This window comes from Pleurodeles waltl, chromosome 5 (assembly GCF_031143425.1).
Source record: "Pleurodeles waltl isolate 20211129_DDA chromosome 5, aPleWal1.hap1.20221129, whole genome shotgun sequence".
NCBI classification, from domain to species: Eukaryota; Metazoa; Chordata; class Amphibia; order Caudata; family Salamandridae; genus Pleurodeles; species Pleurodeles waltl.
Window position 1 is genome coordinate 741,979,416 of NC_090444.1, and position 24,862 is coordinate 742,004,277.

A 24,862-nucleotide genomic window follows, 5' to 3' on the forward strand; every position below is an offset into this window, starting at 1 on the left:
TGCCCCACCCTTTAGCCCTACCCTTATCCCCATCCTAGCCCACAAGTCAGTTCAGTACCTGCAATAATTTATTCCCATTTAAAGCACTGATCACTCTCATGTATTGTATACCTGTGCATGGTATCATTGGGTCACAATCAACTTCTAGTAAACTTACCTTGAAGCAGGCGACAGGACCATCCAGGAAACTCCAGATGGCCACACTGGAAGGTACTCTATTCAGGCACACGATTGTGAGAGATTAGGCATTATTTTTGGAAGCCTTTAAGGTACTAATACAGAGACACGGAATTATTAGAAACTGTGGCATTAAGAAGTCACTAGACTATTAAATGAGATCGCTAGAAAAGCAGTTAACCGTTTTGGAGCACCATATCCTCCCCCAGGGGTTTATGAAGAGCGCAGTCTGAAAAGGGATGCACATTATATGACCATGATGTATGACAAAGGTGATTGGGCAAATGAGACCTGCACTTAGAAGAGTCCTGATCGAATGTCCAGAAATGAGATGTTTAAAGTGCAACAGTTTAACTTTTTCCATAGAACTATTGTACTCTTAAATCGCTATCCAGAAAATGCCATGCTATGGAGGCAAACTGCCGAAAATGTGGCCATTTCAACGACAGACCTCTATCATATGGTCTGGGCATGCCTGATTATTCCGGAGTATTGGGAGGCACTCCCATTGGCTAGAACCCTGAACAGAACTGTGGTTCTGAAGCCAGAAACGTGTTTTATTGGTCTAGCACTCTGACCTGGCAATGGCTAAAAGGTTAATCACACAGGCCTAGAAGTCGCCATTTTGGTCCTAAATTGAGGGAGAAGTCCTCTGTTCAGAACGATCTAAAGGGAGAGGGCTACTTGGATGCCAACTGTACATGGTAGGAGATAGTAGAATACTTCAGGAATGTAACTAGTGACAACATTCCTGCCTGAACAACACTGACGGCTTAGAACTTCATACCATTCCCCCCTTACTGAGACATGCTAATTAAAAATGACATTGACTCATCACTAGAACAGTTGACTTCTTTCCCTTACCCCCCGAGCCCCTGTCATTCCTTAACTCAGTGGTAAAAATGGTAATCTAGAAGTGCAGGTACTCATTATTTAGAGTACCTGTGTTTTTTTTCGTTGCGAAGTGTTGTTACTCTTCCATTATATGTATTTCAGCAATGCCGAAAAGTGTAGGTTCTCTCCCTTTCAAATGAAAGAAGTGCAGGTACTCAGTACTGAGCAGTACCTGGCCATTCAAAGCACTGCCTTAACTACATACATTGCCCCACTGTAGATTCTCTTGCTTTAGGATGCCTCAGCATGGGGACCAGATGCCATTGATAAATAATCGTATGCTGGAATTTTACTAACCCACTCGCCAGAGTGCTGATTTCTTTGGGTATAAATCCCTTTGGTACTACTTGGTGCATATATAGTCACATGATGCAAAGAGGAAATTATATTGGGCAATTGCTGTATTTCCATTACATCATGTCCTTGTTGCTAAAATCTCTATTTAATAAATGTGCCATTACTTACTGTTGAAAATAATAAAACGTTTTGGGCAACAAAAAAAAACACCATTGTCAACTTCATGCAATGACACAGCCTTATGATTGTACTGTGGACTTCCATCACCAAAAAGGACAACAGTAATATAGCTCAGGGTCAACCCACTCATCTGGACAGCACCGCTGTACATATGTGCATCACTCACATATGCAAACATCCTGCCCTGCAGGTCTGTCCCAGGTTGCTGTGCCCAAGATACACAGCCCGAGTATAAAGTCTGCTCTCTGTGCCCCGCTCTTCTCCCCTTACTTCCGACATGCCAAGTTCTACTAAAAAGCCAGAAATACTTGAAAGTGTCACAATGGTTACTAGACACTTGGGATCAAGGCAGTTAAAACAACTTTAATAATACTATGATGGAAATGTAATCTGGATCTGAGTTCATATAAAATAAAAAATGTTAGCATGTGATTGTGACTTTATTCTGATTCTAGAGCAGATGAGCAGCTCTTTCACTTTTATCTCCTTAAACTCTTCTTAAACTCACCTCCAAAGTTCCTCAAATCTGAACCAACCTATGCCTACGATTGTTTTTAAATTATCTAGTAAGAAATTAACAACTTCAGTGCTAAACTAGTAACCAACTTAAACATAGGCGTTTGCACAAAAAACCTTTGCAAGTGGAACTGAATTTGGAAATGTTTGTGAAAGTTTGTAATTCACTTAAAATTCAGTTAGCCAAGTAAAGAGAAATCTAACAATTTGTATAGTTGCATCAATCACACTAAGAAAGCGAATCAGAAAGGTAAGTTTTAAAAATGAATATGCACCTAAGGAAACAGGAAGCTATCACTCAGGCTCCCCCTGCCCTCAGTCTGGTCAGGACTGGCACCTCTGTGCCTCAGCTGTCCTCGTGTACTCCCAAGGGTCCAGTCGGAAGCTCATAGCAGTGCCCCTTCTCATGCCCCCATTCTGTCCCTATCCGTCCCAAAGGTATTGTGGGTGGGCTCAGATTTCCACTTCTGCCCCAGCTGTTAGTGCTCTTCAAATGAGTATGTGCCTCTCCTAGCTGTGCATTCATGGCTGGCACGTTTTTAGTGCACCTATGTCTGTGTAGGGTGCGCATGTGTGACATTTAGAGGTCTTGTGGGTGACACTAAGTAACACCAGGGAGGTACATTGGTCAGTAAGCGTGTGGGTACGGGGCGAGGGGTGAGCTACAGGTTTTCCCTTCAATCAAGCTGGTATATGTCAAAATACAATAGACTGGAGAGGGGCCAATAGGAACGCATTCTGTCCATTGCTAACCATTGGCTTTGTGTTTCGTAACTCACATTTGCTTGCTTTCTATTTGCTGGCTTTATTTGTTGTAGATTGGCCATCATGTCTTTGTCCCTCCTGTAGAGCTTATCCTGTTTACCAGCTCTGCTTGGCTACTTGTATTCTTCTAAGAGTGCTCACTTTCTGGACATTTTTATTTCCTTTATCTTTGTTTGTGGGTTTTCCACAAGGTTACATGTGTTTTCCGTTGTCTTCCCTGTATTGTTGTTTAGGAAGCAGTAAGTGCTGTATTTTTTTTTAAATGTTTCCTGTCGCCTATCTTTCTGCTTGACGGATTATGCTTATCTCTTGCACTACCAGTTCATCAGTCTTGCATGCCTGTGAAGAACAATATACTGTCTAAGAGGTTGTTTATTTTGGTTGATGCTCTTTACCAATAGCGTAACTTAAACATTCCTCATTTTCATGCCCATGCCATAGGTGCTGGAAGTAGTCAAGTTCTGAAGCCCAACTAAATAACCATGCTGGAGTTCTTAAGCAAATGAAAAGTAAACAGGCTTTTAAATTTTGTTTTTAACTTGTCATATTTGCTGTGCATTCAAATACAGGGATCTAATGTTATTCATCGTCTTTCGAGAGAGAGACGTGAGGGGCGTGTAATTTAAACATAAGGGAAGGTAAGACGGCGGGCGAGCGATTCGGTCGTATTGTGCTCTCCTCCCCCGTCCTCCCAATCTCCCTGGATACAGATGCCCCACCTGCACACCCGAATACATTGTATCCGCCGGCTGTGAGCCCTTCCAGACCCAACTATCGGCGGGACGCAAGCTCACCTCGGCTTTTGTGTTCTGTTTGTTTCTCGGTGCGCCCAGCAGTGATCGCATTACATTGTTTCACTGCTCTGGTGAGGAGAAGCGTAACACGGATGTCGGCAAGAGGAGCAAAGGCAGCTCCCGCTGGAGTCGCTGCGAGGCAGAAGAGAGCCCGTGGCTCTGGTGGTGCAGGAGAATGTAAGATGGTGAGAGCATCTACCCAGATGGCAGGTGAGCTAGGTAGAATGAAGATGGCGGCTATTGCTAAATTAATGAGTGTACCCTTAGGGAAATACTTTAAAAGGAAAGCACACTCAGAAATGGAAGTAAAACAGAACAAAAGTGCTGGCAATATTGTAGATACTGGTGGGATTTTGGAGTCAAACCAGAATACATTGAATGGTGAATTTTTGTCTGAGCAAGAGGATGGAGGTGTACACTAAGAGCCTCTACAAGCAGTAAATAGTGGCCCCACCCTCACATGTATAAACTTGCCCATGGCGGAGACGGCTGAAGTGGTATACGAGGAGGGCAGGAAGTCTGAAGCAAGTAACGATTCTGCTCCTAGAGACACTTTTGCTCAGGCTGGGACACAGGTTCTGAATCAGGCCGGCTCATGATTTATCACTAGCAAATATGGGTGGGAAATGACAAAATGGTGAACAAATCCAGGGCAAAGGGGGGGGGGGGGTGACTTTGAAAGTTGGTCAGTATACAAATCTTGGGAAATACATTTTTCTCTCTAACAGACCAATCTAGTTGGACCAGTGATGAAGCCTCTGAATCTAGGGAGGGGAGAAGCCAGGTTTGGAAAACCTCCTGGTCCGAAGCTGGCTCTGAGACAACCACGCTGGGTGAGGATGAAGATGAGAACTCTGAATGGGGGAAAGGGCCAGGTCAACTTGAAAGCTTAAAGGTTGCCACGGTTAAAAAATAGATGAAGAAGAGAACTTCTTGCTCAGGCTCACCTGCCAGTCAGTTTGCTGCTAAAGCATCTAAAGCCTTACAATGGGATTACTCCTCTGCGTCTGTGCTTGGAGGCCTAGGCTCTCTGGGCAACGCTTTAACTGACACAGCCCACATTTCCCTAACACCAGAGTATTATGGAGCATCTGGAAGAGACCGAGGCTGAGATTTGCAGAACACAGCTAGCTTGCCACAAAATGCAGGGAGGTATTCAACGGATGGCAAAGACCTGCACTGACTTTGCAATACGCATGGGAGAGGGTGAGACCCGTATATCCGAATTGGAAGACAATGCCTCTGCGCAAGGGGAGATTCGAGAATCTTTGAAAAGCCAGATGGAGGACACTCACTGGAAACTGGCAGAACTTGAGAACAGAGCAAGGCAGAATAACCTCCAAGTCCTCAGCATTCATAGGGGGTGGAAGGAGCAGTGAATCTTTTTAAGGAAGCCTTCTCAGATCTAGTGCAATGGGATTGGGAAAAGGAAGTTCAGAGAGCCCATAGATTCCCCTTTAAACTGAAAAAATCGGATATGGAGGGAGGGAAACTCAGGGTTATATTGATATGTCTTCATAACTTCCTGGCAAGACAGGCTGTGTATGACCTCACACGCCCAGATCGCAAACGTACTGCTTTAGGATGTGATTTTTTTTTTTTTTGTCAGGCCGGATTATTGTCATGCTATGGTGGACAGAAGATGAAGGCATCGACAATAAATCTCACCCTTGTAGAACAAGGTTGCTTAGGCTTTTTGATGAACCCAGCCAAATTGAAAATGATCGCTGGCGGCAGGACTTATTTTTTTCTTTCTGAAGTGAAGGCTAAGGAGTTTCTGGACTCACTCTGACACTTAACTGAATCGGACGATGGTGGGGGGGGGGGTGCATATGGCTGCTATCACAGAATTAGTCTCTTTCTCCAGCCCCCCCCACCCCCCTTTTTTTTCTTCTTTTTAGTATAAAATGGTACCTTACGAGAAGGACAGCAACACATTAGGGGTGATAATATAGTTTTAAGGGAGATGCGTTGTGATTTGGGGAAGATGGGAGGGGAGCACAAGTTCATCAGGGGAAGAACCTGGCTGGTCCTGTGCCTTCTAAGGGGTGGGAGCTCAGGGGGCTTAAGGGTTGAGGGAGGTGTGGGCAGGGAGAGAAGAGAGGCAGGTGGGGAGGGACGGGGTCTAAGGGGAAGCTGGGGTTAAGGAAGGGCAAGGTGAATAACCAAATGACTGTACCTAGACAGGATGTTCCTATTGGGATTGTAGCAAAAGTGGATGGCAAAAGACAATGGATACGTTTTTTGGGACGATCAACCATAGGTAAATTAGGAAGCTCGGGACATTCAGAGAAAAAAATATGGCTCATAGGTTAAGAATATGCTCCGTCAACATATGTGTTTTGAATAATCCCCCAAAAGAGAAGGAAGGTGGCTGTCGCCATAAGAGCAATGCAAGCAGATCTGGTCTGCCTACAAGAGACCCATATTCCCTGGGGAACAGGAAGTATTGAGAGGGTTAAGAATGACACTTTTAGCCTGCACAAGGCAGACGGGGACAACACGGGGAGTGGCAGTTTTGGCCAGAAGCTCTATATGTAGCTCAGGTCGCTCCTTGGTAGATAAAGGCAGCCGCTGGATCATTATAGAATGCAAAGCAGGCGCAGCTAGATTTACCCTCTGCACCGTTTATAGTTCTAACTTTGATGAAGTTGAAGTACTTGATGCGCTAAATTTAGAATTAGCCTCCTGGCTACTCCCTTTGGTAATTTGTGGGGACTTCAACATTTATCTTGAAGTTAAAAAAGGTTTTATAGCGTCTGATAAATATCATGGGTGCAAACCCCAGGTGTATAAGGCTCTGCGAGGTTTGATACAGGGCCATGCCCTTGTGGATGCATGGGAAAAACTCAAATCTCCAGTCACTGGCTATACATACTACTCTTCCCCTCACAATAAGTTGGTACGACTTGGATATTTTTTTACCTCACTCGCACTCATTTCCAGAGCAGAGATAGAACTTATCCCTAGAATTTTATCGGATCATAACCCATTGTGTCTGGCTATACCACTGACTGGATTTCGTAGGCCGCGCCAAGTTTGGATGTTTGATAAAAAAAAACTACTATGGGAGCCAACCTATTTAGACCATATGCGAGTATGGCTGAAACAGTTTTTAAACGATAAGAGCAATACTGTGGCTCCTGGAATAATCTGGGATGCATTAAAGGCTGGGATAAGAGGATAGACTTTGAGTTTTGGCTTACATTTGCAGAAAGAGAGGGAGATAGATGTTAGGAGTCTAAATCAAGAGCTCATGCAGGCTGAAAGGAAACTGTTACAGAGCATAAAGAAGGGGGAAGAGGTCAGCTCTGCTCAAGCCAAGGTAACCTTACTTAATGCAAAGGATAACCAGCACCTTCGCAAGGCAGCAGCAGAGAAGTACCAGATGTCTAGGGCTGAATGCTATGAGTATGGGGAAACTACGGGTAAAATCTTAGCCAGGCGAGTTAGGCAGAAGGCCTTAGACATGGATAAAGCAGAGATGGTGGACTCTCGGGTGTAAGGTGTACAAGCCGGAAGAGATTCTGCATGTTTTCAGAGACGTTTATGAGAAGTTATATTCTGATGACATTCAACAACTAGCTGGGGGCTACGGGGATCTGTGAAGTTCCTGAAGGGAGTGCAAACAGGCAGACTTACTCAGGAGGAGCAAAACCTATTAGATGCCCCATTCGCATTGGAAGAAATTTACGAGGCCATGAATTCATTGGCCTCCGTCAAAGCTCCAGGGCCGGATGCCTTGCCACTAGAGTTTTTGAAAGTATTTTAGCAAGAACTACAAAAGGATATGCTATTAACGTTTGCAATGGCCCAGCAAGGGCAGATCCTGCCCTCTTGGGAATTAGCCACCATAGTTGTTTTAAAAAAAAAAGATAGAGCTTCAAATGATCCGGGGTCCTATAGACCTATATCACTGTTGAACTGCGATTTGAAAATATACGCCAAGATCTTAGCAAGTAGGTTGGCAAGGGTTATTGCTCCGTTAGTATCTAGAAGACAACATGGGTTTATTCCAGAAAGAGGGACGGTAAATCATATTAAAAGAGTTATATCCCTGCTTGACCTCTCTGAGAGTTTTTTTAACAGCCATTAAAGGATTGTACAGAACCCCCAAAGCCCGGCTACGCTTGGCTGACTTAGAATTTGACTTAATATTTATTTCAAAAGGAACAAAACAGGGCTGCCCCTGCTCTCCATTATTATTTGCATTGTATATAGATCCCTTCTTAAGTAAACTAGAAGACGGTATAGATATTAACCCAGTCATTTGTTATTGGAAGAGCTATAAGGTGCTGGCGAATGCAGATGATGTGGCAGTAGTTACAACCAACCTGGAGGTAGCGGTCAAGGAAATAAAAAAACTGGCCAAAGTATTTGGAATATACTCTGGCTATAGGTTAAATAAGGACAAGACTCAGGTTATATGCTCTCCCCAGACTATTATCAGAGACAAGCGGGTTGTATCTGATGCTGTATATATGGGGATAAGAATAACTGGTACAGTTAGTCAAGTAGTGGAGCAAAACATGGCCCGATGTTGGCCAAAATCAAGAAAGATTTAGATAGGATAAATCACCTGCACTTGTCTCTTCTGGGTCGATGGAACGTATTAATAATGAATATTCTGCCCAGAATATTTTATCTTGTCCGTGCTATCCCCCTGGAGTTCACTAGGAGCTGGTTGACTAAGTTGAAGAGTATTACAAATAACATTTTGCTCTCAGGAATATGACACTGCCAAGATCCCGGGTCGGGTGGTCCGTCCCCCAGTTCACGTTATACTATTATGCTTGTCCCTTGCAACAGATGAATCTCTTGATTACCGGAGAAACGCAGGGGTGTTCTTATGCCAAGTCTCCTTTTATTTATGAGATGATGCTTGGCTTGGTGGCTCAAGGTTGGCTCCAGAAGTACATAGCACCAAGTTACCATAAGAAAACAAGATTCAAGGTATTAGGGGCAACTCAGGTGATATGGCGGTAATTGAAGCAGCGGTGTTCGTTGGGAGGAATAAATAGCTATACACCAATGTCAGCTCCCAAGCTTCCTTCCTCTATTTTTCACGGTCCTATAGTGGATATGTGGAAGCAACAAGGAATAACTTGGATTGGCGATTTATGAGCCAACACTGTACTCAAGGCATTTACTGAATTGCAGGGTCAGTATGATCTACCTAGGACCCACTTCTTTAAGTTCTTGCAAATCCAATACTTTTTCCATTGTCATAAAAGGTATTTCCCCCTTATAGATAAGATTCCAATAATAGAAGCAGTTAGGCGTAAGGGCAGGATAGGGGCAGTCTACATTTGATATTAGTCAATCAGATGGATGATTTGGAGCTGCAGAGTGAAAAATTGAGTATATGTTTTGGGGAGCAGGGGAACCGGGTGGAACAATCTTTGGAAATGGCAGAAAGGGCATTTCTTGCATCCTGCTTAAAAACCCAACACTACAAGATGATATTTAATTTGTATTATATGCCGGCTAAGGTTTGCAAGTGGGCTGGTTCTGATGGCACATGCAATCGCTGCGGGGAGCCGGAGGCGGAGATTGTTATGTTTTATGCCTGCCCTAAGCTGAAACCGCTGCTGCAGGCAATTGAGCAATTCCTTGGGGGTATTATTGGGGTGCTGGTCGTTCTTACACCTGCATTAGTACTGTTAGGGTTGCTGGATTCTGCACAGACAAATAGGTGCGTGAAAAAAGAAAAATATTTTCTCTTTATGGCCATGGCGATATTGCGTCAGATTGGCTAAGGGTCAAGCCTCCTGCATTCGAGAACTGGAGGGTGAGATTATTGACCTTCTAGATCCTGGAGTTGATCTTATATAGGCTCAAAGGTTATAGGAAGTGATATTGGGGTGAGCGGATCTGATCAGCAGTGGTTGGATGAAACTATGGCGTGAATTGGGGAATCAGCTGGTATCAACTGTTGTATTTAAAAAAAAAAAAGAAAAAACGTCTTTTGAGATAGCTTGCAGTTTGCTTTTTTCCTGTGACTGCAAAGGGAGAGGGTTTATGTGACAATCTTATTGGGTACTGGGAGTGTGAAAGGCAATGCTATATATTTAGGATGTTATTTTTTTCTAGCACACAACAAAATGTAAATGCAGATAAATGAACTGTACAAATATTTCAGAGTGCATCAGAATTACGAAAGTACAAAGGAAGGACTTTTTTTTGTAATTCTGAAGTGTAGTTGAAGCAAATATTTTAATACGATCAAAACAAATCAATACACTAGGTGATGCCAATTTCCACACATTATTGTTTGAGCACTGTATATTTTTATCCGTAAAACTATATGTTTGTGCAAATGTAATGGTCATTTGAATTGAAAATGTGTTTTTGTAATGGCAGTGCACTACCAAACCATGCATACTCCACTTTAGATCGCACCTATGACACTGTACTTCACTCTGTGCCCCTCCACTCTGATTTTCTACCATGCTCAAGAAGCAATCCTAAATAGCCAGGTTTTCAGAATAGACACTCAGACCTGATCCTACAAAGATACAGTGGTAGGTGATTCCAAGCCTGGGCCGCGAGGTAGGAGAATGATGCACCTGCCCCCTTCTTATGCCAGTACTTCTAGACACAGAGCAGACAAGTATTAGATGAACGGAGGGTTCTCGCCGGATGATAAAACCTTAATCTATCTGAAAGGTAACAGGGACCCGTACCATCAAAAGCTCTGTTTGCCAAGACTAAGGTTTTAAAAAGGATTCTCTCTTGTCCAACAAATGGAACTCGTTTAAATAGAGAGAAACTGACCGCTGTCTAGGGATCTTTAAAAGTAGCCTAACTGCTGCATTTTGTACAGCTTATGTATACAAAAAGTGATGGATGGAATGTTAGAATTAATCTCAGCCACTGGTAATTACTCAGGCCACATTTCAGTCCATCGTTATTTTGGACACCATGCCACCTCAGTTTGGACCTATGTAGAAATCATTCTTGACCCTGCACTAGTGGGAACAGTCCAGCTCGAACTGCCAAGCCATGTCCTCCCTGATTCGGAACACAAGCAACCCCGGGCTGTTTCCATTTTGCAAACTAGAAGTTGAAACTGCGTCAGTTTTTTTCATTCCTTTGCAGTGCATATGCACTTCCACTTGGGAAATGGATTAAACCAGTGTGTCAGCAGATGGAATTTAGCCAGTGCACAGTTGCATTAACAATATTGCGTTTTGACACTAGTGAGGTGATTGTTGTTGCTAAATTTTTATATTCTGCATGGTCCATACGTAAGAGACTTTTATTGAGCGATGCCAATAGCTCCCTTAGCAACTCCTAATTTTGTTCTGTATTTTTATTGGTCATTTGTTTTAGTATATATGTCCATATTCCAATGGAATGTTGAATGTGTGCCATATTTGCACAAGAATCTTGTTCATCCGAGGGAGGTGTTTTCATTTATTTCCGTTTGTACGTGGCATGAAGCCACTTAGGCCCTCATTAGGACCTTGGCGGCATATACCGCCTACCGCTGTGGTGACGGGCACCAAAAAAAAAACTTTGCTGCAGCTACCTGCCGTCCGCCGTATCATGACCACAGCCGGATTTCCGCCATCTATTTCCGCCAGAAGGATCGCAGAAATCTGGCTGTGGCCATGCCGGCAGATGCTGGAAGCAGCGCCACGGCAGTAGACTGCCGCCGGCCGTATTATGAGAATTAATACGGCCTGGCAGTGTTCTTCTTGTGGACGCTGCTGCTGGCAGCAGCGCCTCATCCCGTCTCCTACCAGAGGACCCCATGGATCCAGGTAAGTGGGTGCTAAAACAGGGGAGTGTGTGGGTGTGTGTGTGTGTGTGTGTGTGTGTGTGTGTGTGTATGTCTGCGTGCATGTACAGGGAGTGCAGAATTATTAGGCAAGTTGTATTTTTGAGGATTAATTTTATTATTGAACAACAACCATGTTCTCAATGAACCCAAAAAACTCATTAATATCAAACCTGAATATTTTTGGAAGTAGTTTTTAGTTTGTTTTTAGTTTTAGCTATGTTAGGGGGATATCTGTGTGTGCAGGTGACTATCACTGTGCATAATTATTAGGCAACTTAACAAAAAAAAATATATACCCATTTCAATTATTTATTATTACCAGTGAAACCAATATAACATCTCAACATTCACAAATATACATTTCTGACATTCAAAAACAAAACAAAAACAAATCAGTGACCAATATAGCCACCTTTCTTTGCAAGGACACTCAAAAGCCTGCCATCCATGGATTCTGTCAGTGTTTTGATCTGTTCACCATCAACATTGCGTGCAGCAGCAACCACAGCCTCCCAGACACTGTTCAGAGAGGTGTACTGTTTTCCCTCCTTGTAAATCTCACATTTGATGATGGACCACAGGTTCTCAATGGGGTTCAGATCAGGTGAACAAGGAGGCCATGTCATTAGATTTCCTTCTTTTATACCCTTTCTTGCCAGCCACGCTGTGTAGTACTTGGACGCGTGTGATGGAGCATTGTCCTGCATGAAAATCATGTTTTTCTTGAAGGATGCAGACTTCTTCCTGTACCACTGCTTGAAGAAGGTGTCTTCCAGGAACTGGCAGTAGGACTGGGAGTTGAGCTTGACTCCATCCTCAACCCGAAAAGGCCCCACAAGCTCATCTTTGATGATACCAGCCCAAACCAGTACTCCACCTCCACCTTGCTGGCGTCTGAGTCGGACTGGAGCTCTCTGCCCTTTACCAATCCAGCCACGGGCCCATCCATCTGGCCCATCAAGACTCACTCTCATTTCATCAGTCCATAAAACCTTAGAAAAATCAGTCTTGAGATATTTCTTGGCCCAGTCTTGACGTTTCAGCTTGTGTGTCTTGTTCAGTGGTGGTCGTCTTTCAGCCTTTCTTACCTTGGCCATGTCTCTGAGTATTGCACACCTTGTGCTTTTGGGCACTCCAGTGATGTTGCAGCTCTGAAATATGGCCAAACTGGTGGCAAGTGGCATCGTGGCAGCTGCACGCTTGACTTTTCTCAGTTCATGGGCAGTTATTTTGCGCCTTGGTTTTTCCACACGCTTCTTGCGACCCTGTTGACTATTTTGAATGAAACGCTTGATTGTTCGATGATCACGCTTCAGAAGCTTTGCAATTTTAAGAGTGCTGCATCCCTCTGCAAGATATCTCACTATTTTTGACTTTTCTGAGCCTGTCAAGTCCTTCTTTTGACCCATTTTGCCAAAGGAAAGGAAGTTGCCTAATAATTATGCACACCTGATATAGGGTGTTGATGTCATTAGACCACACCCCTTCTCATTACAGAGATGCACATCACCTAATATGCTTAATTGGTAGTAGGCTTTCGAGCCTATACAGCTTGGAGTAAGACAACATGCATAAAGAGGATGATGTGGTCAAAATACTCATTTGCCTAATAATTCTGCACTCCCTGTATGCGGGTGTGTGTTGCACGTTGTATGTGTGTGCATGTTTGGGGGTATGAGTGCATGTATTTTGAGTTGTGTGAATGCGTGTCTGTGTGTATGTATGTAAGTGTGAATGGATGTATGCATGTGTGGATGAATGTTGGAATGGGTGTGTGTATGCATGTGTGAAGGGAGCGGTATGAATGAAGGGGGGGGGGTCTGGAGAGGAAGGGGTGGGTGAGGAAGACCCCTATCAGTGACAGGGAAGGGATTCCATGTCATTGATAGTGCCTACCGCCATGGTTTTCGTGGCGGTACGAAAACCATGGTGGTAGGCAGGGTCATAATCCCGCAGGCGGGCAAGTGACAGGCGCCGGGCTGGAGATTGAATTCTCCAGCCCGGCGGTCGTTACCGCCGTGGCGGTCGGTGTGGTACATTGGTGGTTTGGCTTCAGCCAAACCGCCAATGTCATAATATGGAGGAAAGTACCGCCAGCCTGTTGGTAGTACTTTCCTCCATATTAACGCCGACCGCTGAGGTCATAATGACCCCCTTAGACACATCAGACAAAAGTGTGCACATTTTAAATGTTGATTGCGCTTGTATAAAATTGATTTTAATTGACTAGTGGTTTTAGATTTAGATGCTTATGTTTTATTGGAAGCCTGTAGGCTCTCATTTTTGTACAGGAACTTAATGAATCTGAGTGAGGTGATTTTATTTATCTTGGTTTGCACAATTAACCAGTGCACTTTGCTTATGTATTTTATTTTTGCTAAAATCTCTGTACTTTCCATGTTAATGCTGTTTATAAAAATCTGTATTGTATTTTATCTGACAGCGATTATTTTGACCTGTCCTTGTTTTACTTATGTTTTATGGATCTTGTATTGGACATTAACAGATTGATTGCATATGGCTTGGTCCAAACTGAGGTGGCATGGTGGGGGAAATACGATGGATTGGGATGCGGCAAGAGCGATTGTCCGTGGCTGAGATTAATTCAAGCATTCCATTCATCACCTTATTTTTGCATTTTTTACAACCTCTTTAGCAGCTGCGAGGGCAGGCCCAAGTCAGACCAATAGCATAATCAATGCTAGAAGTGATCATGGCATGAATCGGTGTTCTCTGCACCTGGAAAGGAAGCAAGTCCTGAATTGTTTTCAGAGACTTTAATAGAACTAAGCATGAGCCAACTACTGCTGATAGATCTAATAAAATCAAGGCCGCCGTTTTCCTTGATCTAGCAGCAATTCAATGGACCCTATCATCTTTATGGGCTTCAAAGCACCTGTCGCAGTCTGAAGTCTAGTTGCAAAGAATATGCAGATAATTGGGCATTGATCAACTTTCCAAGCATCTTGAAAGCAGCTGGAAATAAGAAGATAGCCCTAATGTCCTTTTGGGAATAGTCCGCCCAAGGTGTCTGTTTTTTTAGCAGTGGGGCCAATCTGACCTGGTTCCAGCAGGATGGCATCGTGCATGACTGAATAGATGAATTAAAAAGTTGGTTAAAAATAGGATTAATCATCTTAAACTTAAAAATGGAGGTCAAAATTCGTGGGGCGCAACGGTCATCCAGTGAGCCCAACTTGCATGTAAGAATTGCTCATACATACTCTTCCAATGTGTTCATGGAGAATTCACATACGTTATCAGAGTCTGCCTTTCTTTCACCTATTGGTCTTCTCTCCATGATAGATGATTGGTGATGGGATTTGCTTCCAAATCGGAAACAATTTTGACAATCTTGTCCTCAAAGAAAATAGGAAGTTCCTCAGTGGAAGCTGCGATTGCCACTCCACGCTACACCACTCCATGCTACACAACTCCATTCTGTGGCATTCTACTCCAATCTATAACACTCCACTATACGCCACATCACTCTAATCCACTACATCACTGCACTCTACACCACTCTGATACGCTGCTCTGACACTCCACTCTGACACACTGCTCCACTCCAGTCCTCTCTATGTAAATTAGCACTTGTATAGCGCACTACTCACCCGTTAGGGTCTCAAGGCGCTGTACTCATACCGCTATGGAACCCCTTCTGGCTTTTCCCTGTGAGGCACCCACTCCTGAGCACCCCCAGGGTGAAGCCAGGCATCCAAGCGCTGTTGGGGCCGTTGTGGAGATTAAGCAAGCTATTGCCCAGAGTTGCAGAGTGGGACCCATGAATTAGATTAGGCACCGAGGCGAGAATTATCTGGTCAAGGGGAATTGAGCCCAAGACCTGCCGAAGCGGGACTTGAACCCTGGTCTTGAGCCAGATCTCTGCTTCAGGGTCTGCCGCTCTAACCATTGAGCCACACTTCTCTCTATGCCACTCTACTGCACAAAAATCTACGTTACTCCACTCTACCCCACTCCACAGTATGCTACTCCACAACACTTTATCCACTCATCTCCACACCTATTTATAACACTCCACTCTGGGAAATGCCATTCCACGCCACTTTACTTCACTCTACTACACAACACTCCACTCTACTCCCAACACTCTGATACTCTACTGCACTCCAATTTGACACTCTACTCCACTGTACAACACTCCCCTCTACACCAGTCCACACCACTTTACTCCACTCTATGCCACCCCACTTTGCCACTCCACTTTACTCCACTCTGTGCCATTCAACTTCACAACACTACTCCACTCTACGATTCTCCAATGCATGCCAGTCTACTCCCCTCCACTTTACAATACTCTGCTGCACTACACTCTGCGCCACTCCACTCTAGGACATTCTACTCCTCTCTCTGTTCCACTGCACTCCAGTCTTCGCTCTTCACCACTCCTCTCCAGCGTACTCTACTCTATGCCACTTCACAGACACTCCACTCTGGCACTCCATTCTACGACACTCCACTCTAAGCCTCTTTGCTCTAAACCACTCTACTCGGTTCTGAGACACACTATGCCACTCTATGGCACTTTGACACTCCAATCTATGCCACACAAACAAACAATACTACTCCACTCTATCCCACTCTACTCCACGACACTCCATTCTACCCTGACACACTACTCCTCTGTATGATACTCCACAACACTTTATCCACTCCACTCTATAACACTGCACTCTGCAAAACGCCACTTCTCGTCACTGTACTGCACTCCACACCACAATACTACACTCCACGCTACTCACTGTACAGCACAACACTCTGACACTCTACTCCATTCTGACATCCTCCTCCACTGTATGCCCCTCCACACCACTCCATGATTATTTACTCCACTCTGTGCCATTCCACTCTATGCCATTCCACTCTATACCGCTCCACTCTGACACTACTCCACTCTGCGACTCTTCACTCTGCCTCTCTAGGACCCTCCACTTTACGGCACTCCACTCTACAGCACTCCTCTCTAGAGCACTCCACTCCACTCTGACGCACGCCACTCTCCGACATAGTACTCCAGTCTATGCCACTTATCTCTACTACACTCTACTCTGTAGCACTCCACTAATCTCCGCTCCATTACACTCTGACACTCCACAGCTGTCTACTCCACTCTAACGCCACTCCACTGTACGTCACCCTACTCCACTCTACACCATTACACTCTGACATGACACTCCATGCCACTCTCGTCTATGCCGCTACATTTTGGCCATGCTGAACAGCAGCCACGCTGGTTTACAACTTGGCTAAAACACATTGGCATAACAAACAGTTCTCACATACGTGAGTCATATTATTTTTGCCAGTGTTTGTTGTACTGGTAATTAGGGCCTGATGTATCAAACTTTTTTATATTCTTTGTCTGGGGAAATATATCGCTACACCATAATTCCGATATGTGTGATAACAGATATTACAGTACATATAAGAAGTTATTAGTCCACATGTAATGAGGGCCTTAATGAGACTGTTTGTCATTGTCCCTTTTCACGGGGAAGTCTGCTGAGTTGATTGTTTTTGTAATATACATGATTGACATTTTACTAAAAGTTGTGTGAATCAAGTCCTGTTCTTTCTTTCACATCTGTTTTATAGGCATTGGAACCTTCTCTGAACTGCTCTTGAAATTTAAAGAAATGAAGATGCCAGTCCGAGCATTATTGCGCCTTGCACCTCTGCTTCTTAGCAATCCACAGGCCATGGTGCTTTAGAGATTCCATCTTCAATGGGACTGATGCAACAGGAGATTAAACCTCAGTATTTTGTTCTAAACATGACATGCAGTTGAGGAAGCTGACAAGTGAAATGAACTTTTTGATTTCATGGGCAGATGTCTTACAATGTAAGCCTGGAGATGGTCTGTACTTGCTGTAGTTATTGCATATTTCCATGTATGATGACATAAGAGTAAGAAATACAAATGTGAATAAATCACCAATAAAAGCATTTACTTTTGTACATAAAACTTGCTGGCAAAACAGTTGTCATTATGCAACAAACATTAAAAAATATATTTGTATTGATTTTTTTTTTTTTACATGAAGCAAAAAGCTATGCTATAGCATGTACAAAGCTATATGGTAGTTTGTGGTCCCCCAGAACAAACAGTATATCACAGTGATTTAACAGCATACACCTGATACAGCGGAGAAGAAAAAGTTAGCTAGAAACAAAGCAACAACACAAAGGAAACTTCAATGTAACTGCTGCAACCATGGAGTCTCCTCATAAAGTGGGTGGTACATATCATGTGTAATTACTGAATCCTGTTGGTGAACCTCAGGTCCGATCGCATTGCCCGGGTGCCACCGCAAGAGGTGTGGCACTGCTGCTTGTTGGCCGATTCGGGGAGTTGTTTGGGGGTGGTGCAGTATTCTCCACCTGCTCTAGTGTCACACACCTAATACCCCTCCCCCCACCCACTCCCCTCGGGAGGAACATAAGAGTGTTTGCCTCTGCGCACGCCCATGTCAATAATGTGGTTAGCCAGTCTGGGGGGTCCTGGGTGCCGTCCACAACATCGCTATTTGTCGTTTAAACAGATGCAAGGTCAATGAACTTGTGTAAATGTTTGTCTCCCTTGGCTTTAGGGGGAAGACCCAACATACAGGACTTGGGTGTTGGTGTACGGGTGTGGTCTTCAAGCTCGCTAACAATCGTGGTGATCTCATGCTAGACCGTTACTATCATTGGACACTCCCATACCATGTGGCAGACCCCAGCATACACCAGTTTACACGAGAGACACTCAGGGTGCCATGGTTGAAAAAAAATGCTTAATACGTTGTGGGGATAGGTAGGCATAATGTACATAGTTAAATTGCAAGAAGCAATCAGGTTGCAAGATACCTCTTTCACATGTTGGAGCACCTTGGACTAGGCTGTGTCTGAGACCGGATGGGGAGGACACCATTTCACCTGGCCCACGCCCCATCCGCATATCCTGTGGAGCTGGAGTTGAGGGCTAGATAGAGTGTAGTAATGTCATGTTGTGTGGAAATGTGTTAATAGTGCATGTATCTGGGGGGATGGAGTTGGTTCTGCGTCTCCATTGTTTCATGTGACACATAGCGTGCGCTGTATGTATTGGAATGGCATAAAGTGACCATCCCCTATTCTATAGGTATCCATGATGTTTTGAAATGACATAAGGGTGCCATCTTGGTAAAGGTCAAATCTCTGTGCCTCCAGGTGAAGTCTTGGCAGGCGCCATACCTCAGTGTAAGGGGAGTATGGAATGTGGGGGCCCTTTCCATACCCAAATCTGTGCCAGCACAGTCTGGCCACTGTCATCTGGCACGTTTCCCGTTGTGAGCGCTTGTCCAAGTCTGCTAGCTATGTGTAAATACTCATTCTCCCTAGTATGCCTAAAATAACTGCTTTTTCAGGATACGGAGATGCCTGTAGCCAGCACAAAGGCCACTGCAGCTGTGCTGCCCTATAGTTCAATTTCATAGGATGCCCTCCAATAGGGGCATGGTGAGAGAAATCTGCCGTTGACCTTTTCGTATATCAGTTCCAGTCGGAGGCCCTGAACTTTGCAGAAGAAGCACCGGAACAGCACTATCAGGAGTGCTGCTAAGAAGTAAAGCAAGTGGGGTAGCACCAACATCTTGGAGATTACCACTCGGCCCAGTGGAGAAGATGGGCAGTGATTGCCAAAAGGTTAGTGACTGGCAGATGGATCTCAGAGCCTTGTCTACATTACACTCCTTCATGTCTTTCTCGGAATGGTATACCTGGACACCTAGGTATTTAAAGGTGTAGTAGCACCAACATAGATGAAATCCCATTGAGGAAATCCTGTTTGGTACAGGGGTCAGGGCCAGAGGGAACAGGCGTGATTTAAGCCAGTTTACTTTGAGTCCTGAAATGACCTCAAACTCATCCAACAGGAGCATAAGCCCCGGCAAGGCGTTTCCACCTACCATAGGAAACCCAGAACGTCATACGCATATAGCAAGATTATGTGTGCGTCCAATTCTGGTATCCTCCAATGGTGGGTATGTTGTCTCAAGCGGCAGGCCAGCGGCTCCATTGCGAGAGCAAAGATCAATGGCGATAGAAGACACCCTTGCCTAGTGCCCTTTTCAATTGTGGAACTGTCCTATATCATCTGGCCTGTCCTGACTCACGCTGTCAGGCTCTTGAACAGAGTACGTATTAACCCCAGGTAACCCGGTCTGAACCTCATGTATTCAAGGGCCAGCAATAAAAAAAAATCCCAGCTCAGGGAGTCAAACACTTTTTCAGTGTCCAGGGCAACTGCCATCTGGCTGTGGGCCTCAGGGTGTGCATGCTGAATTAGACATATCAACCATCTGATGTTGAGGAAGGTACTGCATTCGAGTGTGAACCCCAATTGATCCTCGGGTACAAGGGTGGCAATTATAGGGAACAATCTGCTCGCTAATACCTTGTCTAAAACTTTATAATCTAAATTCAGGAGCAATGATAGCCGGAAGGAGTGGACACGCCAGTGGGTCACGGCCTGGCTGTGGCAGGACCATGATCAAGACTTCCCACAATGAGTCCGGAAGGTGTCCTGTCATCCTAGCCTCGTTCATCATCTCCAATAAATGTTGAGTAATGTGAGTGGAGAAGGTGGCATAATTCTCGATTGGCAGGCCATCTGTGCCTGGCATTTTGTTTTGGGCACTTTGGGCAATAGCAGCCTGTATTTCTTCCAAATTGAATAGGTTCATCTAGGTCGGCCATTTGCAGGGTGGACAATTTGGACAGTGGTACGTCTTGGAAAAACCTGTGTGTTCAATCTGGAGGCACAGTGTCCACCGTCCTGTATAGCGATTGGTAATATTCAGGAAACACTCAGTTGATGGCCACCTGCATTGTGATCAGAGGTCCTGTGTCTGTCCTAATTGCACCTACTGGGGCCTGTCTTTGGCCCTCCTTTACCAGCCATGCTAGTCACCTCCTCAAGCAGTCTCTCTTGGCGTGTAACGTGGTTATATGCTGCTTGTAATTGTGTTTTCCCAGTCATGCCTTCTGTTAATTGTGTTGTTAATGCATCTGTTGAAGATGCTCGGCCATAGGAGTCAGGTTTCCACCTCTTGGTGGAAGCGGCCGCTGCACAGTGGTTCTGCACAACCACTTTATATGTGCATCCCACTCCAGTGCTCGGGAGTGGGTAGAGCCTTTGCTCAAGTCAAAATATTGGGTAAGGCACTTCGCCAGGTCTTCCCTAAATGGGGGATTTTGATAGCTCTGCTGTCTGCATCCTCCAGGTGGGTATCCTAGGATGCGACCGGCCCCATTGCAGGGTCACCTGTAGAGGCTGGCGGTCTGAGAGGGTTTGAGTCAAGTACTCCAATCTTAGTATTGGCACAACCAATTTTTCAGTGCACAGAAAGCAGTCTAGCCCAGTGTGAATATCATGGACCGGGGAGTAAAATAGAATTCACAGTCAAGCGTGTGCCCAAGCTGCCACACATGGTGTAGCCATCACTGTGTGAGCTCAGTCAGTCAGTCAAAAGATCTTTATTCGGCAATTGCCATAAAAGTACAAACAAAATCACATATCTTAAAAGTGAGACAACAAAATAATAGACAAATTAAATAAACAGCCCAATACCAAAGCATAGTTAGACTACCATAACAGCCTAAATTTGTCTATTCCAATTTGCCCTTGCAAAGATAAAGAAAAAATTTACTGAAAATAGTTTTAATACCTTATGACAATTCTTGTATTCAGAGATATATTTTATTGTTTTACAATATTAGAAAATAATACTAAAATTATTTGAATTACCTAAAATATAATAAAAGATTCTCACTCAGTACAAAATAGCAAAAGCATATCGTGGCAATAATAAAGCGAAATTTACTAGCCACTAAAATTAAGCAGATTCATAGTACTTAAATATTCAAGTTAACCCAGGGTATAATGACTAGTTCTCACTATAAACATAATCATAAAACGATTCAAAATGAAATTAAAAATAGAATGCTACCCATTAGTATTTTATACATTCATGACAATTCTTACATTATAGAAGGTTCACTAAATTTATACAAAAGATATAAAATGCTAAAAAGATAATTGACAGAAATATTAATACAGTTTCCTAATAGCAATTGCGGATCTAATAAAATTTAATACATAATAACAAATTTGAATTTCTGACAGTTTTTGAAAATATGTCAGAGCTTCCTTATAATGGATAGGTCTTAATTTACGTAATAAAGGTAAAATAAAAACATGTCTAGGGGTAGCATAAAGAGTACAAAAGAAAAGAAAGTGAGAAGTACTCTGCTTTGATCTTGCATCACAAGGACAGAGTGGAATATCTTTTTGCCAGATACACTGATTAGGAAAGGCCACCTTAAAATGTATCAAGTTTAATCTAAATGAAGTTAAAAGAGAATATATTCTTGGGCACGAAAACCAAGTCAAATAGGGTTCCATATTTGATACCGTAACAATCTGAGTATAAGAATCAAAAGTTTTCAATTTCAAAGAACTATGAAGTCTTAAATTTAAGACATGCTCAGAATGACGTGATTTCAACAGCTCCCTTGCATTTATGGTTAATGATTGTGGGACTTCAAACATATACCTAAGCCCCAACTTTTCAAAGGACAATTGCAAATACGAAAGCCAAGGAATCGTATTTGATTTGGCCAACTGTAAACCTTCAACAAAACATTCCTGCACGAGGCTTGCTTCTGGATTCGTCCAGCATCTAATCCACAGCAAGAGAGGAGCAATAGAAACCATGTCCTCTAAAAATCGTAAGCCCACCTCCTCGTGGCAGACCGTATTTGCTACACTCTTAGGTATCATCAATAACCTATGTATAAATTTGTTCTCAACACGTTGGAGAGTAGGTACTTTAGTGTAGCCCCAAACACCTGCCCCATATAGGGCTGCTGAAACACACTTGGAGTTATAGAGCGTTACAATCTTGGATGATGGTCTATGGCCCAATTTACAGGTGAAATGTAAAATCGCTTCTATATTCCTCACCATTTGCTGGGTCTTAAAATTAAAATGGGCATTCCATAACATGGAAGAGTTCACGTGCATACCTAAGTAACAAAAGCTTTTCACCTTATTAATAATATTTCCTCCCATAGTAAATAGCATAGACTTAGTATTTCGTGGGCCACATGTCATAACAAATGTCTTAGTATAGATAACTTTCAGATCAAGATCCAACATGAAAGTTAAAAAAAGGTCCAACAGGCCTTGTAAACCATCTGCTGTGCGAGCAATTAATACAGCATCATCTGCATATAATAAAACTGGGAGCAATCTCTGACCCATCTTTGGAACATCTTTTCCATATTTTATCAAAAAATCATAGAGCCGATTTATATATATCAAGAAGAGAAAAGGGGCTAAAATACATCCCTGTCTAACTCCCTGAGTCGAAGAAATAGGGGAGGTTCTCTGACCAGAAGGGCCAAACTGAACTGACACCTTTAAATCCGTGTGTAGGCGCTTTATAAGCTCTAATAAGGTCACATCACACCCCAAGGTTTCCATAATTTGCCATAGCTTCTCTCTGTTTACCAGATCGAAGGCACTTGTTAAATCAATAAATGCCATATGGATGGACCCTTTTTGGGTAATTACATATTTGCTAAGAATAAGATGCAAATTTAGTACTTGCTCCACTGTAGCTAGTCCAGGTCTAAAGCCAAATTGAATTGGGGATAAAATCTGTGCCTCTGTCACCCATTCCTCCAAACGTGATAATATCACACTGCCCAAAATCTTGGCCGTAGTATCAATAAGAGATATTGGTCTATAACAAGAAGGGTCTTGTCTGTTACCCTTTTTGAATATGGGAATAATAGATGCCAATTTCCATGATGAGGGTATATTACCTTTAACAGCACTTCTTAACACATTTGTGACTAGGGGACCCCAAAGATTGGGCATTGATTTAAAGATGTCTACAGGAACTCCGTCAGGGCCGGGAGCCTTCCCTAGCCTTGATCGATTAATGGCTCCAAGGACCTCGTGGAGATCAATCGAGATATCTAAAACATTTGTATTAAAATCTATGGTAGTCTGCTTGATAATACCATCATCCTTAGTCAAAATGTCATTTTCTGGGTGAAATACTTTCGTAAAGTGCTTCAGCCATACATCCTCTGTAATTAAACAATCATCAGCCTTGGTGTTATTATCTGAGAAATATGAGTGATTTACCACTTTCCAGAATTTTGAAGTATCCTTCAATTCAGCGGCAGCCAAAAGCTCTTTCCATGCTTTAGTCCTTATTTCTGATTTCCTTTTTTCCAGAGTGACCTTATACTGAGCCCTTGCTAATTTAATTAAGTTGCGAGAAGGAGGAACTGTTCTAAGGGCTTTTTTAATTTTTTTATGGGCAGTTGAGCACGCTGAGTCAAACCATCTGTGCGCAACTGAGCCCAAAGAAGGCCTATCCGCCACCAAGGCATTCGAGATAGCATTACTTAAAAGTTCACATTCATGAACTATATGATCGTGATCTAGCTTCTGAGACAGACAAATATTAATAGAATCTAGTCTTGATCTTATGATTTCCTGATTGAAAGTAGTTGGATTTATTTTATCCCATTTCAGTCGTAAGCCAGAATTTATTTGGAGAGTGGCATTTCTTCTCAATCCCTTGTTCTTAAAGGCCTGATTAATATTTAGTTCTAACTTAATACATAAGGGGTTGTGATCACTGGCACAATGAGGGATAATTTTAAAATCCGCAATTGAATGAAAATCTGGGGAACCAATAAGGATAAAGTCAATAATGCTCCCCTTCAAGTTCCCTGTAAAAGTGGGAATATTTAAAATATCCATAGCCGCCTTCCCCCTTACATGGACCAAATCAAACTTACATAAAAAGGAATTCAAAACTTCACCTTCATTTGAATGGATAAAATGGGTTAACGACTCTCTACCCTCGGTAGGGATGCCACACAATTCTGGGGCTTCCTGACAACATAAGGGAGTATTAAAATCACCGACCCATAAAACAACGAAATCTTCTTCCTGCAATTCAGTAGACGAATCAATAAAATCTATTACTTCCTCAAGGTTTCCCTTGAGGAGACCACGCGGAACATTATTATAAAAAATGTAGTATCAAAAAATACCTTTACTCCCCATAATAGATAGTAAAACAATCATGAAAATAGGGTGAGGACCTGATCAGAGTCGCCTCCATTAATGGTAACTGCAAGGAAACAAGAACTAAGAGGCCACCTCTTGCCCTTCCCATTGAGGAAGTTAATGCTGGTTGATAAAAAGATGTATAACCATCCAAAAAGAACATGTCTTTTTACCAGGTCTCCTGTAAACAGATTATATCAAAGGTTGATATGAAACTCGTCCAATCGGAGTTATTTATTTTTGACCAAAGCCCCGCAATGTTCCAACTGATCAATGTTATGGGTTTAAATCCTAAACATAATACCAAAT

At 43.2% G+C, this 24,862-nt stretch overlaps 1 protein-coding gene across 2 annotated transcripts in view; it reads left to right on the forward strand.

Annotated features, from left to right (window-relative positions):
* Window positions 1-17,452, forward strand: part of ANAPC1 (anaphase promoting complex subunit 1) — a 614,893-nt gene extending 597,441 nt beyond the window's left edge. The window contains exon 47 of one of the 2 annotated variants that reach the window (XM_069234703.1): window positions 17,029-17,452. In XM_069234703.1, coding sequence (XP_069090804.1) covers window positions 17,029-17,144 — 116 coding nt within the window. In that variant the 3' untranslated portion in view covers window positions 17,145-17,452. The remainder of the gene's footprint in view (window positions 1-17,028) is intronic. The other variant, XM_069234704.1, reaches the window with a different exon arrangement.
* The last annotated feature ends 7,410 nt before the right edge of the window (window positions 17,453-24,862 follow it).